Here is a 16,005-nt window from a genome sequence, read left to right as displayed (position 1 = left end):
CAGAGAGTTGAAATAAAGTTGAGACAGTGCAATACATGCAGGAAAACATGGAGTAGAATCGATTCTTTTTTCAAAACAGCGAGCACAGTTCTAACGGTAGGAGTAACGGTGGCAACGGCCGTGACTGGTGGATTAATGCTTCCGGTCATCGTCCCAACCGTATTGGCTGCATTAACAGCCGTTCAAACGACCTCTTGCGGCCTCATCACTTTAGGTTTCACGAGCAAAAAGAAAGCTCATTATAAAAAGAAAACGGATATCTTGAATATGTATCTTAATCAATTGTACATCTTTTTCGAAAGATCGAGAGAAGACAAGAACATAACAGTTGAAGAATTAAAAGAATTCAATGAAATTTTGGACAAATTCCATACAGAAATCAAAAATATATACTTAAAAAAATATGAATAAAATCGAACACGATGAAACATTGATAGAAAACGCCCTATTTTCCGATGTTATCAAGGCTATCTCTGATAAATTTAAAACATTCAAAGGACAAATTAAAATAGATGGAGAGATAGTCGAGGAAGGGAATCACAGACAATACATGTCACTCCTCGGTTTCAATGCCAAAACCTTTCACAATATCTTTTCAAATATGGACGAAAAATCCGATGCTTCCGATTGGTATTTTACAGGAAAAATAATTTTAATGAAAGACAATTTCCAAGAAATCAAAAGGTCGAGAGTTGGTAGAGGAGGAACTGTTCTACTTAAAAAGATAAATGAATACGAAGGCGAAAATTGTTACATACCTACAGATGGTCACTGTTTTATCAAATGCGTCAATCGTGTTTTGAACAAAGATTTAACGTGTAAATTTCAAGAATACATCAACGGGTTTTCAAAAGCAAATAGAAAAAGAGTGATGACTTGTGCTAGAATGAAGGAATTCAACAAGAAATTTAACACTTCGTTTCAAATTTATAATCCCAAAAACAGACATTTTCATCCCAGAGACGTTCACGATGAATTAGATTGGGTTTTTTACTTACACAACTCGCATTTCTGTCTGTTAGAAGAAGCCAAAAAAGTTTGGGAATTCAAGAAATAGAAGACAATTACGAACAGGTGTGGAAAACGTGTAGAGACGATAACGCAGTAACACAGGTTTCACCCCTCAAACTAAACGTGCTTTCAAGTATGAGTGATGATGCGTTATTCGCTTGGGATTGCGAAACGTATTCAGAAAAAAACAGTCGAAGAGCAATTCCTTATGCCTGCACTTTAATTAATTCAGAAAAACTAAGAAAAAAGTTAGAAATGATAAAAAATATCTTTCCTACTGATAATGTTCCAGAAGAATTTAAGGATAAACTAATGAATGTAGTAGAACTATTTGTAGGTACAGATTGTATAGATCAAATGTTGAAATATTTAGGTCAATATGATAGAAAGAGATTAATATTAATTTCTCATAACGGCAGTGGTTTCGACAACTGGATCGTGCTTAAAAATACAAAAAAACTAACGCATTGCCCTTTAAAAACACCCAGAGGAATTCTATCTTTTCCTTTATCTAATCCATACACAGATGAAGATTTACAGAAAAAATGGAAAAGACAGAAAGAAATAAAGGGTATTAATTTCACGTGTTCCTATCAACACGAATCCTCTAGTTTGGCCGCATGGGGAAATTCTTCCAATCTTCCCACGAATTTGAGAAAGATTGCCGACGTAGATATCGCTAAATACACACAAGACAACTGGGAGGAATTGAGACACGAATGGGAACCTTACGCCAAGAGAGACACTCTCTGTTTGGGAGCTTGTTTGATAAAATACAACCAAGTCACGAAAGAAGTTGTAAACCAGAATATGTCCAATAATCTAACGGCTCCATCTTTATCTTTAAAGGGTTGGTATTATTTATATCATTACGATAAAGAAATGGTGGAAGAAGAATGGTATGAAACTACTAGAATGGTTGCGAAACATACCGAAAAAGAAAATATAGAAAAAGTTTATTCGCACACTAAATCCTTTTATAAGAAATTTTATCAGACGATCTAATGAAGAAATAGAAAATCATTTGAAACGAACAAAATGGATGAAATTTGTAACGTATTAAAGGAATATATTTCACAAACAGAAAGTAATAAGATAATTGATTTATTCAAAGAATACAGCGCAAGCACAAAAGACAAAACGGAGCATTCTAATACTAAACTAATGGCATTTGATGCTAACGGTTTATACGCTTCCGCCATGTCGGATTTAGACTGAATATCCGAGAGCGGAAGGAGGAAGATCGTTTCTACCAGAAGAAGAAAAAGAATTTGTAAAACTCTTCAATAAACAAAAATTCAGACCTAGAACAGCAATTTTAACAGTGTGGTTTGACTATCCCAAAAACATGTTCTTCCAACCGATACCAGCTAAAGATAAAATCACTTTCACGAATAAAGGAGGTAAAAAGGAAACTGGTACTAAAATCAGGTTCAGAAATGGTTTCTGTCACGACGTTTTAACATCGGTCGATATTCAAGAAATAGTGAAAGCTGGTGGAAGAATTATTAGAATATTAGAAACTCCACCCTATAGAGATTATATTTTAATTTTGAGAGATCTAAGAAATAAATATAAACGAGAAGGTAATATCGTGGGTAGTAATTGCATGAAATTATTAGGTAATTCCTTGTATGGTAAATCAATTCAGAAAGACATATTCACAACTAGACATTTATGGAATGAAGCAACTTTACAGGCCAACTTTGATTCACGTGTTAAAACCTAAAGTCTTTGAATGGCATTTAGCAATTGTGAGTACGATATATAGACACAGCTTTATGGAACAACAATCACTGGTTAAAGTTTTATGCAACGTGTTTCCCTTATTACACACAATCTATTCTTTCAAATGATATATAACACTTGGCATTTTGATTGAAATTGCGCTTTTTAGAATTCGAAAATTTTGTATTGACTTCTGTGCCTGAGGACGACGGGGGAAACACGTCGAAACGTTGCATAAAACTTTAACCAGTGATTGTTGTTCCATAAAGCTGTGTCTATATAGTGTTAAAACCTATGAGAAAATTAATGATACTCAATTTATTGTTGAAACAGAAATTGAAGAAAAAGAGATTACTACCGAAGATAGTAATCTACACGACTAACACCTAGTCATTTGGGATCATTCGTTTTATCTCACAGTAAAAAAATAATGAACAATTTCATTCACGTCATAAATGGATTTTATAAACCCGAAATATACTATACCGACACAGATAGTTTGTACATTTCATCCAACAATTGGGAAAAACTAAACAGAGCTGGTTTGGTCTCCGAAAAAGACTATTGCAAAGGTAAAAACGATTACGGTGACGGTGGAATTATATTTGGTTTATATTTAGCACCAAAAGTCAAATACAACAACGTTTTGACTTCTGATGGTGTCTTAAAAGAAAAGAAAACGTTTAAATGTTATTCTAATGATAATTTAAGTGTAGAAGATTACGTTCAGTTAGCAAGCGGACATGATGTGTCGAACGAATTTAATAAACCATGGGAAAAAAGTTTCACCAATGGAGTAGTTATTCCAAATTTAGAAGTTATTTGACTGGTAAATAGGTCGTTTGAAACGGTTTCTCTATAATTCTGTATCCGATCACGTCGATGTCGTTCTCGATGTTGGCCTTGTGCGGCGCCAATGTCGATTGCGCGTATATTCGTTTATCGAACCCTAGTAACGCATTCAACGAATTTTCTACGTTGAAATCGACTTTCAACTTTATTTCTCAAGATCAGTTTTATTTTGTTCAGATTCAAATTACCTTCGAATTCGATATTGTTTTTACCGTTCACGCTTCCTGCGTATTCGGATAGGTATTCGTTGATGGGGCTACGTATTCGTAGCTTCCCGGTAGTAAGCTTATGGTTTCGAACGTAACTCCGTTATCCGTCGATATTTTTAATTGATTGTTTTTTTCGTTGATGTTTCTAATGGATGTAAACGGAGAAATACTTTAATCCCAGTTCGTACTGTTTATTGCGATCGAGTTCATACTCGTAGTTTAGAGACAATTTGATGTCTGGTTTATTCGAGGTGATAACGAACAATTGTTCTTTATTGGACATTTTTAATGACGTTTATATAGTCTTCTTTAGTGATGATTTCTTTCTCCAAAAGTCGTTTTAATATGCCATTGACTTCGTTGTATTGTCTGTCCGATCGATGACCTTCTTTCATGGCCGCTAATATTATTTCTAATCTATTAAGCAATTCTTTATTGTTGTCGGATAAAAACGTTATACCTTGTCCAGATGCCACCATATCATCGAATTCGTCTATTTCTTGTATGATTGGTGGATAGTCTTCTGTATAATCATCTACCTCCTCTTCATCTTGCTCAATAACTTTTGTTATATATAAATCAACTTCTTTCAATCTTCTTGTTTCGGGTCCTGACTTTCTGATCACATGTAGAAATTTTGAGTATGCTACTAAATCCTTGTAATCGGCAATTTCAACATCCTCGCCATTCATTAAATCTATTAACCCTCTCGTTAATGTGTATATGTAATCTTTTGTATCGATTATAAATTCTAAAACCATTGAACAACAAACCCGCTTCATCAATGATTGGTGAAATGCTTTTTGGTAATTCTGGGCTAGGGTTTGAAAAAAGACGTTTTACATCATCTACTGTCCTAATTATAACACCACTATATTCAATCGCTTTGGGGTGATGAGGTGTGGGTTCTATACGAGGCGTGGATTCTATAGCGAATCTCTTTTTAATATCTTCTTGACTTTTTAATATGGGTTGAAATAGAGTCTGAAGATTTTCCGTTAATCCGAGTTGTTGTAATCTGTTATTTTCAACTTGGGTCTTTATTTTATTCTTAGCTTTGAAATATTCTCTATTTCTTTTTAAAAAATCATTCCAATCCGTCATTTTTAAAAAAATAAAATTAACATATATCGATCATAACTCTTTCTCCCGCAGGTTTTCTAGTATTTACAAATACATATCCATGATCATCTGGGTTTCTCCATTGAGCTTTACAAACCTTTTTAAAATGTATCTCTATCCATTCCGTGATTTATAGACTGAATGATTTGAGATAAATCTTTATCATTTAATTCAAATAATAAAAAAAACAATTTGCGTTCTTTCTGATAAACAAGGCGTCCATTCCGTAGAAAGATTGGGATTGATATATGCAGTGACAGTTGTGATGTCTTCCTTTGGTGAAGAATTCTTGTTTGAACGGTTTGACTTTTTTGTGCCACGCAGTCGTCAAAGACAATCAAGTTCTTTCGGTGGTTGTCGATTTTAGTCAAGTCTAAAATCGTTGACGTTTTTAGTCAGAAACACTTTGACGTCGGTTGGTTTCAGAGAAGGATTCTTTTCTTTGATAAAGCCGTCTAAAATGTCTTTTATTTCCGCGTTCTCTTGCAAGTCTTCGTTGCTTTCGTAGTAGTGAAAAATGTCTTGAACTTCTTCTTTCGAGATGTATTCCAAAGCTTTGAGAAACTGATAATAGGATTGTTCGGGAGTAGTCGTGTAAATATACAGAGACTCGAAATCTAACAGATTCGGTGTTGTCAACATGTTAAAAGTGAGATAAGTCTTTCCACAACCCGAAGATCCGCAAATGCACATGAGCATGGGGTTGCTAGGAAATATGTCCGAATGTTTGAATTTCTTGCCCATTTTTATTTATTACATTTTCGTACCAAAAATCACCCCATTCCCTTTATACTTTGAAAGAAAGATTCCCTCGCCCGAACGTATGTTTTTAAAAAATATGGCGTTGCCCTTGCCAGTGTCGATTTTATCTATTAATTTGCTTAATCCTTCTTTAACAGTTTTCTTGGTTTCTTCGCCAAATCTTTGTCCGAATTCTTTAACCGTTATCTCCTACTCCCGAACCTCCTCGTGCTTCTCTTTCCATTGCCAAATTGTGTCTACGTGCTTCGGCGTTTGCAGCGGCTTCAGCTTTCTTATCGTTGACAGCTTTGGCTATCCCAGCAGCTCCACCGGCAGTTGCACCAGCTGCAGCTAAACCAGCAAAGATTAAAGGTAAGAAAGGTAAAAATCCACCTTTTTTAGTTAAATTCTCATCAATTCTTTCCAAGTCTATATCGTCTCTGACTTTGCAATGTTTGTATTTATCGATAATCTTTTGGGTTATATGCACTTTTTTACCGTTGTAAGTTATTAGAGTCGGCGAATTCGTTTCCATAGCTTCTATTATTTTCATAACTAAAGTTTCTGGTTTCATTTTTAAAGGGTTTTTTTATTCAATTCTTATCATTCTTCTATCTGATATTTTAATCAAATGTTTTGCTTCTTCCAGCATTAAACAGTAGCCGGTCACATCTCCTTGTGTTTTATCGATGTGAATATTTATGTTTACCCCTGTTTTGAAAAGATCTTCTTGATGAGCTGACAGATCGAAACAAAAGATTGGATGATTGAGTGAAAAATCTGTGTATTCAAACTGAGGCGTATTTCCAAACAATTCGCACATGTTTTTATAGTTTCTGTACAATTCGTTGTAATCTTTTTGGCAGGATAATTATCGTTGTTCAATCTGACTTGAACTTTGCGAATGATGGGATCTTGAGTATGGTTCAATGCCACTCTGGAAATGTTGTTGTTGTTTGTCTGAGAGTCTGGCAAGTTTTTGAAACCGACCATTAGATATCTCGCTGGTTTGACGGTGTTGGTGATTGGCCACGTGGTGGATTCTCCCGTTAAAGTCATGCTACCTACAGTGTTACGACGAAGAAAAGCAATTTCGATGTCTTTGGTTAAAGAGTTGAATATTCTCGTTTCCACTTCTACGGAAGGAGTGATTACCGGTATGTAAAGTTGGATATTCGTTATTTCCAAGAGTTGTTTTCACCAAAGAATATCTTGTCTCCGCGAGTCACTCTTTCCAGTGTGTTTCTAGCAACTACCCTTATCCTAGCAAGGTCTGCGTCATTTGCTACAGTTCTGACCGGTTCTTTTAAAACTTCTCCGTCACCGACATCGGGAATCCATCCCGAAACTGAATCGTAGTTTTTGGGATACAGAACCGTTTTCAACATTGTGTCAAAGTCGCCGGGGTGTTTTATGGTCTCTATCGGATTTGAACCAGCTTCCAAAACCATTTCGCTGAGTAAAGACGAAAAGAAGTTGTTTTCTGAAGTCGTGTTGGTTTGTGGAATTCGATTCTGAGCGGCGTCTTTGATTTTGAAATCGCATCGGAAATGGGCATCGGAAAGCAGCAACGAATTAATTTCAAAGGTAACTCTTCCTCCGTCGTTTATTTGGGTCTTTGTCCCTACCGATGGTGAGATGATTACGTAATCCTCTTTCTTCTTGTTGAACGAATATTGAATCGGATCATACAATTGAAAGATTGGATCCAATCTGTAATTTTTGCTTGCCATTTTTATCCAATGATTTTAAACCATTTTCCTTGTTTTTCTAGGGCTTGTCGTTCTAGTCTCTTGTTTCTTAGTTCTCTTATTAGCTGCAGTTCTTTAAGTTCGTCAGATTAATATTTACTCCTGCTTTTGCCACAGATCCAAGAGCTTGCGCTTTTGAGGAAATGAGCGATTTGTTTTTTGAGACAAAATTGGCCCCTTTCGGGATGAGAGATTTTAGCGCAGAGAAGAAGCCGTCTCCTTCGAATTTTTTTTGTTCGGGTTTTAAAATTAAAGACATTTTTAAGGCGGTTATTTTATACTGTATTATTATAGGGATTCTTGCCTGTAGTTTGGGTAATTTATAATACATTTTGGGGGGGGGGGGGGGGGGGGTGTGTGTTATAATACATTTTTAACAGTTTGGAAAGTCTGTTATAATACATTTTAGCAGTTTGGGAAGTCTGTTATAATACATTTTAACAGTTGTGTCTTTTCGGATATGACGCATTGAAAAAGCTGCGCATGCGCAGAAGGGAAATGCGTCATATCCGAAACGTCATATACTACTAATAAATATCTCCAAAATAGCAAGTTTTGCATATTGAGGCAAACCAATATGGCGACCTATATGTTACTTCCCGCACGATTTTTTTTAGTTATAACACTTTGCATTAGTGACACTAACCTTATGCATATGTCATTTCTTACATAACTCAATTTCACCGGAAGTGATGCCACCGGAAGTACTTATATCGAAACCGGAAGTGATAAACATTTTTTGACTATGCAGAATTATTTGCCCATACCGACGGTCTACGCCATAAAAATTTCAAATCGATCCGTCCAAAAGCAACCGAAATAGCATTTTTCGATTAATTTCGACAAAAAAAAGTATCGAACGAATTTTGGAAAATCGAATATTTTCAACTACTATCATATGTCCTTTGTACTAAGAATCATAATAAAGGAAACCTGAGCAAAATCGAACGATAAATAGGCCCTCTACAGTCCATTTCCGGTTTTTTGCTATCTCACTTCCGGTTGCGCAGAACATTTTTGTTTTACATTTAATACGTGAATAGCCACGAGTTAGAAAACGTCATGAAGTCTGTTTTGTCGTACCTATTTCTGGTTCCGAGAAATAAGCTCCCTAGCTGACGAAAAAAAAATAATCGTTACGAAAACGAATAACAGTAACAGTACTGATGCAGGGCGGGTTACGACATTCAGGTACATACGAAGATGGTCTATTGCAATTACTTTATGTAAATACCTTTCTGCATCTCTAAATGCAAATATCCAAAAGTGCCTGGAGTTTAAAGTATATTTACTAGGAATAAAAGAATATTTGTCAATTAATAAAGAATAAGTTTGATGAAATCCGGATAAGAAATAAAAAAGTTGGTAATGTGCATGCGCTCAACAAAAATTCAATATTTTCATCAAATTTAGAATTGAATTAAACACATACATATTAAGTTTGGTGAAATTCGGATAAAAAATAAGAAAGTCGGTAATGCGCATGCGTACAACAAAAATTAAAAATTTCCATCAAATTTAGAATTGGATTATACACATACATTTGGTTTGGTGAAATTCGAATAAGAAATGAAAAAGGTGGTAATGCGCATGCGCACACCAAAAATTCAACATTTCCATCAAATTTAGAATTGAATTATTCACATACATACCAAGTTTTATGAAAATCGGAAAAGAAATAAGAAGGTTGGCAATGCGCATGCGCACTACTCAAATTCGATAATTCCGGTAAATTTAGAATTTGATTATACACATACATACCAAGTTTGATGAAAATCGAACAATAAATAAGAAAATTGGCAATGCGCATGCGCACTTCGCAAATTCGATAATTCCATCAAATTTAGAATTTGATTATACACATACATACCAAGTTTGGTGAAAATCGGATAAGAAATAAGAAAGTTGGCAATGCGCATGCGCACTACGCAAATTCGATAATTCCATCAAATTTAGAATTTGATTATACACATACATACCAAGTTTGGTGAAAATTGGATAGTAAATAAGGAAGTTGGCAATGCGCATGCGCACTAAGCAAATTCGATATTTCCATCAATAAGATTACTCAATGTAATTTGATTATACACATACATAGCAAGTTTGATGAAAATCGGATAAGAAATGAGAAAGTTGGTAAATTAAGTGGAGGTATACCTTCAATATGCTGCCGTGAGCTTAAACTAAAATATGACATGATTCAATCCACCTAAAAGCTTAATTTTATACCATAACTGGACAAAGATCATTTTTAAGAATTATAAAAGGGGGGGTATCTTTAAAACAACTTAAAATTTGATTTCTGTTGGGGTTGACAGCCAGGTTAATCTAATTAGCCGATTTATCTAATAATAACCCCATGTTAAGTGAATGGAGTTTTGAATTTGCATGTAAGGAATGCATGTTATATATCTATGGAAAGCTGAGAATATCTACATTACAAAATCGAAAGAATTGTTGCCATATCTCTATTAGGGACCGAGATAGAGCACTTTAAAGGCTCAAAATGGTCCATATTTAGAACCCTGTAAAATCGGAAATAGGTATCTGACCCCAAAGGTCAAAAGGTCAGCAGATAGACAAGGTCACAAATTATCATCACAGTAAATATGAAGGTCATCAATGGTCAAGGTCATGAGATATACGCCTTCAAACTTTGAAAAAAAACATCCGGTAGTACAAAAAGGCAAAACAGAAAATCAAAATTATGCTTCCTATCATTTGTAGACAAACATTGAACAGATCATTTGACACAAAAGTTATGCAAATCGGATGAAAAATGGCCTTTGAATAGCAGTTTCTGCAAAATGAGGCAAACCAAAATGGCGGCCAACATGTTACTTCCGGTGCGGATTTTTTTAGTTTAATAAGTTTGTATTAAGGCTGGTAATATAATGCATATGTTATTTTTGACATAACTCAATTCCACCGGAAGTGATACCACCGGAAGTACTAAAATCGAAACCAGAAGTGATAAAAAAAAATTGAATGTGTAATTTTATGTCTCTATGCTGGCGGTCTACACCACGTAAGTTTCAAGTCAATCCGCCAAATAACAACCGAAATAGTATTTTTCGATTAATTTCGGCAAAAAAAAGTATGCAACGAATTTTCGAAAATCGAAAATTTTTAACTGCTATCATTTGTCCATTGTTACAAGAAATACGATGCAGAAAACCCGATCAAAATCGGTTGATAAACACGCCCTCTAGAGTCCATTTTCGGTTTTTTGCAACGTTGCGTAATGTTGCTCAGAAAATTTTTATTTTACATTTAAACTGTGATTAGCCACGAGTTACAAAACGCCATGAAGTCCGTTTTCCCGTACCTATTGCCGTTGCCGAGAAAACCGGCCCGCCGTAGACGAAAAAAAAAAAAATCAATTCGAAAACAAAGCAGGGCGTTCGCTTACGAACGCCCTGCAACTAGAACTGTTCTAATAACAGTACTAATGCAGGCGGGTTACGACATTCAGGTACATACGAAGATGGTCTATTGCAATTACTTTATGTAAATACCTTTCTGCATCTCTAAATGCAAATATCCAAAAGTGCCTGGAGTTTAAAGTATATTTACTAGGAATAAAAGAATATTTGTTAATTAATAAAGAATAAGTTTGATGAAATCCGGATAAGAAATAAGAAAGTTGGTAATGTGCATGCGCTCAACAAAAATTCAATATTTCCATCAAATTTAGAATTGAATTAAATACATACATACCAAGTTTGGTGAAATTCGGATGAAAAATAAGAAAGTCGGTAATGCGCATGCGATCAACAAAAATTCAATATTTCCATCAAATTTAGAATTGAATTAAACACATACATACAGAGTTTGGTGAAATTCGGATAAAAAATAAGAAAGTTGGTAATGCGCATGCGCACAACAAAAATTAAAAATTTCCATCAAATTTAGAATTGGATTATACACATTCATACCAAGTTCGGTGAAATTCGAATAAGAAATAAGAGAGTTGGTAATGCGCATGCGCACAACAAAAATTCAATATTTCCATCAAATTTAGAATTGGATTATTCACATCATACAAAGTTTTATGAAAATCGGAAAAGAAATAAGAAAGTTGGCAATGCGCATGCGCACTACTCAAATTCGATAATTCCATCAAATTTAGAATTTGATTATACACATACATACCAAGTTTCGGAAAATCGGATAAGAAATGAGAAAGTTGGTAAATTAAGTGGAGGTATACCTTCAATAATGCTGCCGTGAGCTTAAACTATAATATGACACGATTCAATCCACCCGAGAGCTTAACTTTATACCATAACTGGACAAAGATCATTTTTAGAAATATAAAAGGGAGGGTATCTTTAAAACAACTTAAAATTTGATTTCTGTTGGGGTTGACAGCCAGGTTAATCTAATTAGCCGATTTATCTAATAATAACCCCATGTTAAGTGAATGGAGTTTTGAATTTGAATGTAAGGTATGCATGTTATATATCTATGGAAAGCTGAGAATATCTACATTACACAATCGAAAGAATTATTGCCATATCTCTATTAGGGACCGAGATATAGCACTTTAAAGGCTCAAAATTGTCCATATTTAGACCCCTTTAAAATCGGAAATATGAATCTGACCCCAAACGTCAAAAGGTCATCAGATAGACAAGGTCACAAATTATCATCACAGTAAAAATGAAGGTCATCAAAGGTCAAGGTCATGAGATATACGCCTTCAAACTTTGAAAAAAACAATGCGGTCCTACAAAAATCGGATTAAAAATGAATTCTGGGAATCGATTTGGGCAAAAATGAGGCAAACCAATATGGCGACAAACATGTTACTTCCGGTACGATTTTTTTTAGTTTAAAAGGTTTGTATTAAGGCTGGTAATATAATGCATATGTTACTTTTGACATAAATCAATTCAACCGGAAGTGACGCCACCGGAAGTACTAACATCGAAACCGGAAGTAATGGAAAAATAATGTGTGCTTTTATTCCACTTTGCTGGCGGTCTACACCATGTAAGTTTCAAGTCAATCCGCCAAATAACAACCGATATAGTATTTTTCGATTAATTTCGGCAAAAAAAAGTATGCAACGATTTTTCGAAAATCAAAAATTTTTAACTGCTATCATTTGCCCTTTGTTACAAGAAATACGATGAAAGAAACCCGATCAAAATCGGTTGATAAACATGCCCTCTAGAGGCGATTTTCTGTTTGTTGCTAACGTCGCTTCATGTTGCTGAAAACATGGTGAAATCCGTTTTGCCGTACCCGTTGCCGTTTCCGAGAACTAAGCTCCCTGGATGAAGAAAAAAAAAAAAAAAACTAGAACTGTTCTAATAACAGTACTGATGCAGGGCGGGTTACGACATTCAGGTACATACGAAGATGGTCTGTTGCAATTACTTTATGTAAATACCTTTCTGCATCTCTAAATGTAAATATCCACAAGTGCATGGAGTTTAAAGTATATTTACTAGGAATAAAAGAATATTTGTCAATTAATAAAGAATAAGTTTGATGAAATCCGGATAAGAAATAAGAAAGTTGGTAATGCGCATGCGCTCAACAAAAATTAAATATTTCCATCAAATTTAGAAATGAATTATACAAATACATGCCAAGTTTGGTGGAATTCGGATAAAAAATAAGAAAGTTGGCAATGCGCATGCGCACAACTCAAATTTGATAATTCCATCAAATTTAGAATTTGATTATACACATACATACCAAGTTTGGTGAAATTCGAATAAGAAATAAAAAAAGTTTGTAATGCGCATGCGCACAACAAAAATTCAATATTTCCATCAAATTTAGAATTGGATTATTCACATACATACCAAGTTTTATGAAAATCGGAAAAGAAACTAGAACCGTTATAACGGTACCGAAGCAGTGCGCATCCAACCTGATAGATCGATAACACGTTGCATTTTAAAGTCAAAATGAGATATCTTACCGGAAAGAAAAGCATGTAAACATTCAATAGTAAAAAAAATCGTTTAAACCGTTTAACGTTCGGTGGTGAAAAGACGCATGGATTTGATACCATTCGATACTAAAAGGTGTTAACATTCGGTAGTAAAAAGTCGAATTTTCATATAGCTGTAAAGTTAAAAAAAACAAATCGCACAACAAAAATGGAATTATTTTTGGAAAGGTTTTGTCAGATACTATAACTTGTGTTACGGTCAAGATGTCAACAACTTTGACCATGCAAAGGTCAAGATCATTTACGTAAAAGTTCAAAAATGAAAATTTTAAAAATTGTTAAACCTGTTCCCTTTTTTAAAGTAAAGAACGCAAACAACTGTTATCTTATCACAAATTGTCCTAAGCAGTGATCTACTTTCATGCAAAATTTCTAGGATGACAATTGCAAACTTTGCGAGTTATGACAATTGCAAATATTTCAAGTAAAGGTAAATGCCCACCGGATGTGCCACGCCCACTTCAAAAATTTTAATTTGTCTGTGATGAGGTCTACATTGTTAAATAATGTTCAAAATTTCAAGTCTTTACAATCATTAGATCATGAGATATTCGTAGTTAAACTTTTTTTTTAGGGCAACGGTGACTGTCGGTAAATTATAGACACCGTGATTTTACGCACAGTTACTATAGAAGTCAGTACAAAATTTTCAATTTTTAAAACGCGCAATTTTGATTAAAATATCAAGTGTGATATATCGCCAAAAAGGAGAGATCATGCACTCTAAGAATATATAAGAAATTTTGTTATATGTTAATTAGTTCACGTGACAGAGCTCTTCAAAGCTAAAAATCGCGATTTTCAAATTGCTGTAGAACCGGAAGTTAACAATGCACAACAAAAGTGAAGATATTATCGGATATATCTCGTAAGGGGCAACAACTTTTGTTCAGGTCAAAAGGTCAACATATGTCAAATAAAGGTAATATGAGCCTTTGAAGTTTCGAAAATTGCTGTTTTCGGACGTCTGCAAAACCGGAAGTATATATCGGACATCAAAGATCAAAGTAAGAATGGTCATCCTTAGTCAATGACCTTTGACCATGCAAAGGTCAAGGTCATTCATGTTAAAGATCAAAAATGAAAATTTATAAAATTGTTAAACCTATTCCCTTTTTTAAAGTAAAGATTGCAAACAATTGCAATCTTATCACAAATTGTCCTAAGCAGTGTTCTATTTTCATGCAAAATTTCTAGGGTGACAATTGAAAACTATGAGAGTTATAACAATTGCAAATATTTCAGGTAAAGGCAAATGCACACCGGATGTGCCACGCCCACTTCAAAAATTTTAATTTGTCTGTGATGATGTCTACATTGTTAAATAATGTTCAAAATTTCAAGTCTTTACAATCATTAGATCATGAGATATTCGTAGTTAAACTTTTTTTTAGGGCAACGGTGACTGTCGGTAAATTATAGACACCGTGATTTTACGCACAGTCACTATAGAAGTCAGTAGAAAATTTTCGATTTTTAAAACGCGCAATTTTGATCAAAATATCAAGTGTGATATATCACCAAAAAGGAGATTTTATGCACTCAAAGAATATATAAGAATTTTTGTCGTATGTTAATTAGGTCACGTGACAGAGCTCTTCAAAGTTAAAAATCGTGATTTTCCAATGGCTGTAGAACCGGAAGTTAACAATGCACAACAAAAGTGAGGATATCATCAGATATATCTCGTATGGGGCAACAACTTTTGTTCAGGTCACAAGGTCACCAAAGGTCAAAGTCACTAGATATGAGCCTTAATATTTTTGACAATTACTGAAAACATAAAACTGGAAATAAAAAAAATACGAATCCAAAATTCAAAAATCGGCTTCCTAAGTTTTGTTAGCAATCGGTTGCAGATTCTTTAGACACCAAAATCACAAAAATCAGATTTACCCCTGAAGCTTAATATCGATTTTTACAAAAATTGGTCACATCAAGATGGCGTCTAACAGGTTACTTCCGCTTCAAATTTTTTCATTCCAAAATTGTTATAGGGACAATTTTAACTAATTTCAAAAAGAATTTTTCAAATACCTACAAAATTCCGGAAGTTGAAATTTCAAGTTTAGAGGCGAATGACGTCAAAACCGGAAGTGACATCGAAATTTTGAAAATAGTTTTTTGTCAGGAATCAAAATGCTTATCTACTATTAAATTTTTAGACCGATTGAAATAAAATTGTAGAAGTTGAAAAAAACGCTAAAATTAAAACAAAAAAAGTCAGCGACAAAAGTCAAAATCTGAAATTTTATAAAGTGCTATCTTTTAGTCATTGGTTTAAAGTAATGAACAAAACAAAAGTTACTGTCAAAATAGATGCAGAATTAGAGCAGTAATTCGAAATACGTAATGATTGCTGAACGTCATACGTCATTTCCGGTTGGAAGAAAATGCGCCATTTTACATTTAAACAGTAGCGACACGCAAAGTATAAGAAATAATAGTGTCAGACAATGTGTGACATGTGCAGTTTTGGCTGGGGAGCGTGACCAGAAGTAGACAAAAAAAAAAAAAAACTAGAACCGTTATAACGGTACCGAAGCAGTGCGCATCCAACCTGATACATCGATAAAACGTTGCATTTTAAAGTCACAATGGGATTTCTTACCGGAAA

At 34.3% G+C, this 16,005-nt stretch overlaps 2 protein-coding genes across 2 annotated transcripts; one reads left to right on the top strand and one right to left on the bottom strand.

Annotated features, from left to right (window-relative positions):
- Positions 1-1,146: 1,146 nt before the first annotated feature.
- On the top strand, positions 1,147-2,740 carry LOTGIDRAFT_160047 (hypothetical protein; the record flags this gene model as incomplete). Its single annotated transcript, XM_009054933.1, has 2 exons — positions 1,147-1,965; positions 2,225-2,740. The coding sequence occupies 2 exons, from the start codon at positions 1,147-1,149 to the stop codon at positions 2,738-2,740; spliced, it is 1,335 nt and encodes a 444-aa protein (XP_009053181.1).
- Positions 2,741-5,859: 3,119 nt separating this feature from the next.
- LOTGIDRAFT_160046 (hypothetical protein) lies at positions 5,860-6,237 on the bottom strand (the record flags this gene model as incomplete). Its single annotated transcript, XM_009054932.1, has 1 exon — positions 5,860-6,237. The coding sequence occupies one exon, from the start codon at positions 6,235-6,237 to the stop codon at positions 5,860-5,862; it is 378 nt and encodes a 125-aa protein (XP_009053180.1).
- Positions 6,238-16,005: the final 9,768 nt, after the last annotated feature.

This window comes from Lottia gigantea, assembly GCF_000327385.1.
Source record: "Lottia gigantea unplaced genomic scaffold LOTGIsca_23, whole genome shotgun sequence".
NCBI classification, from domain to species: domain Eukaryota; kingdom Metazoa; phylum Mollusca; class Gastropoda; family Lottiidae; genus Lottia; species Lottia gigantea.
This window is presented reverse-complemented; position numbering and strand designations above follow the sequence as displayed.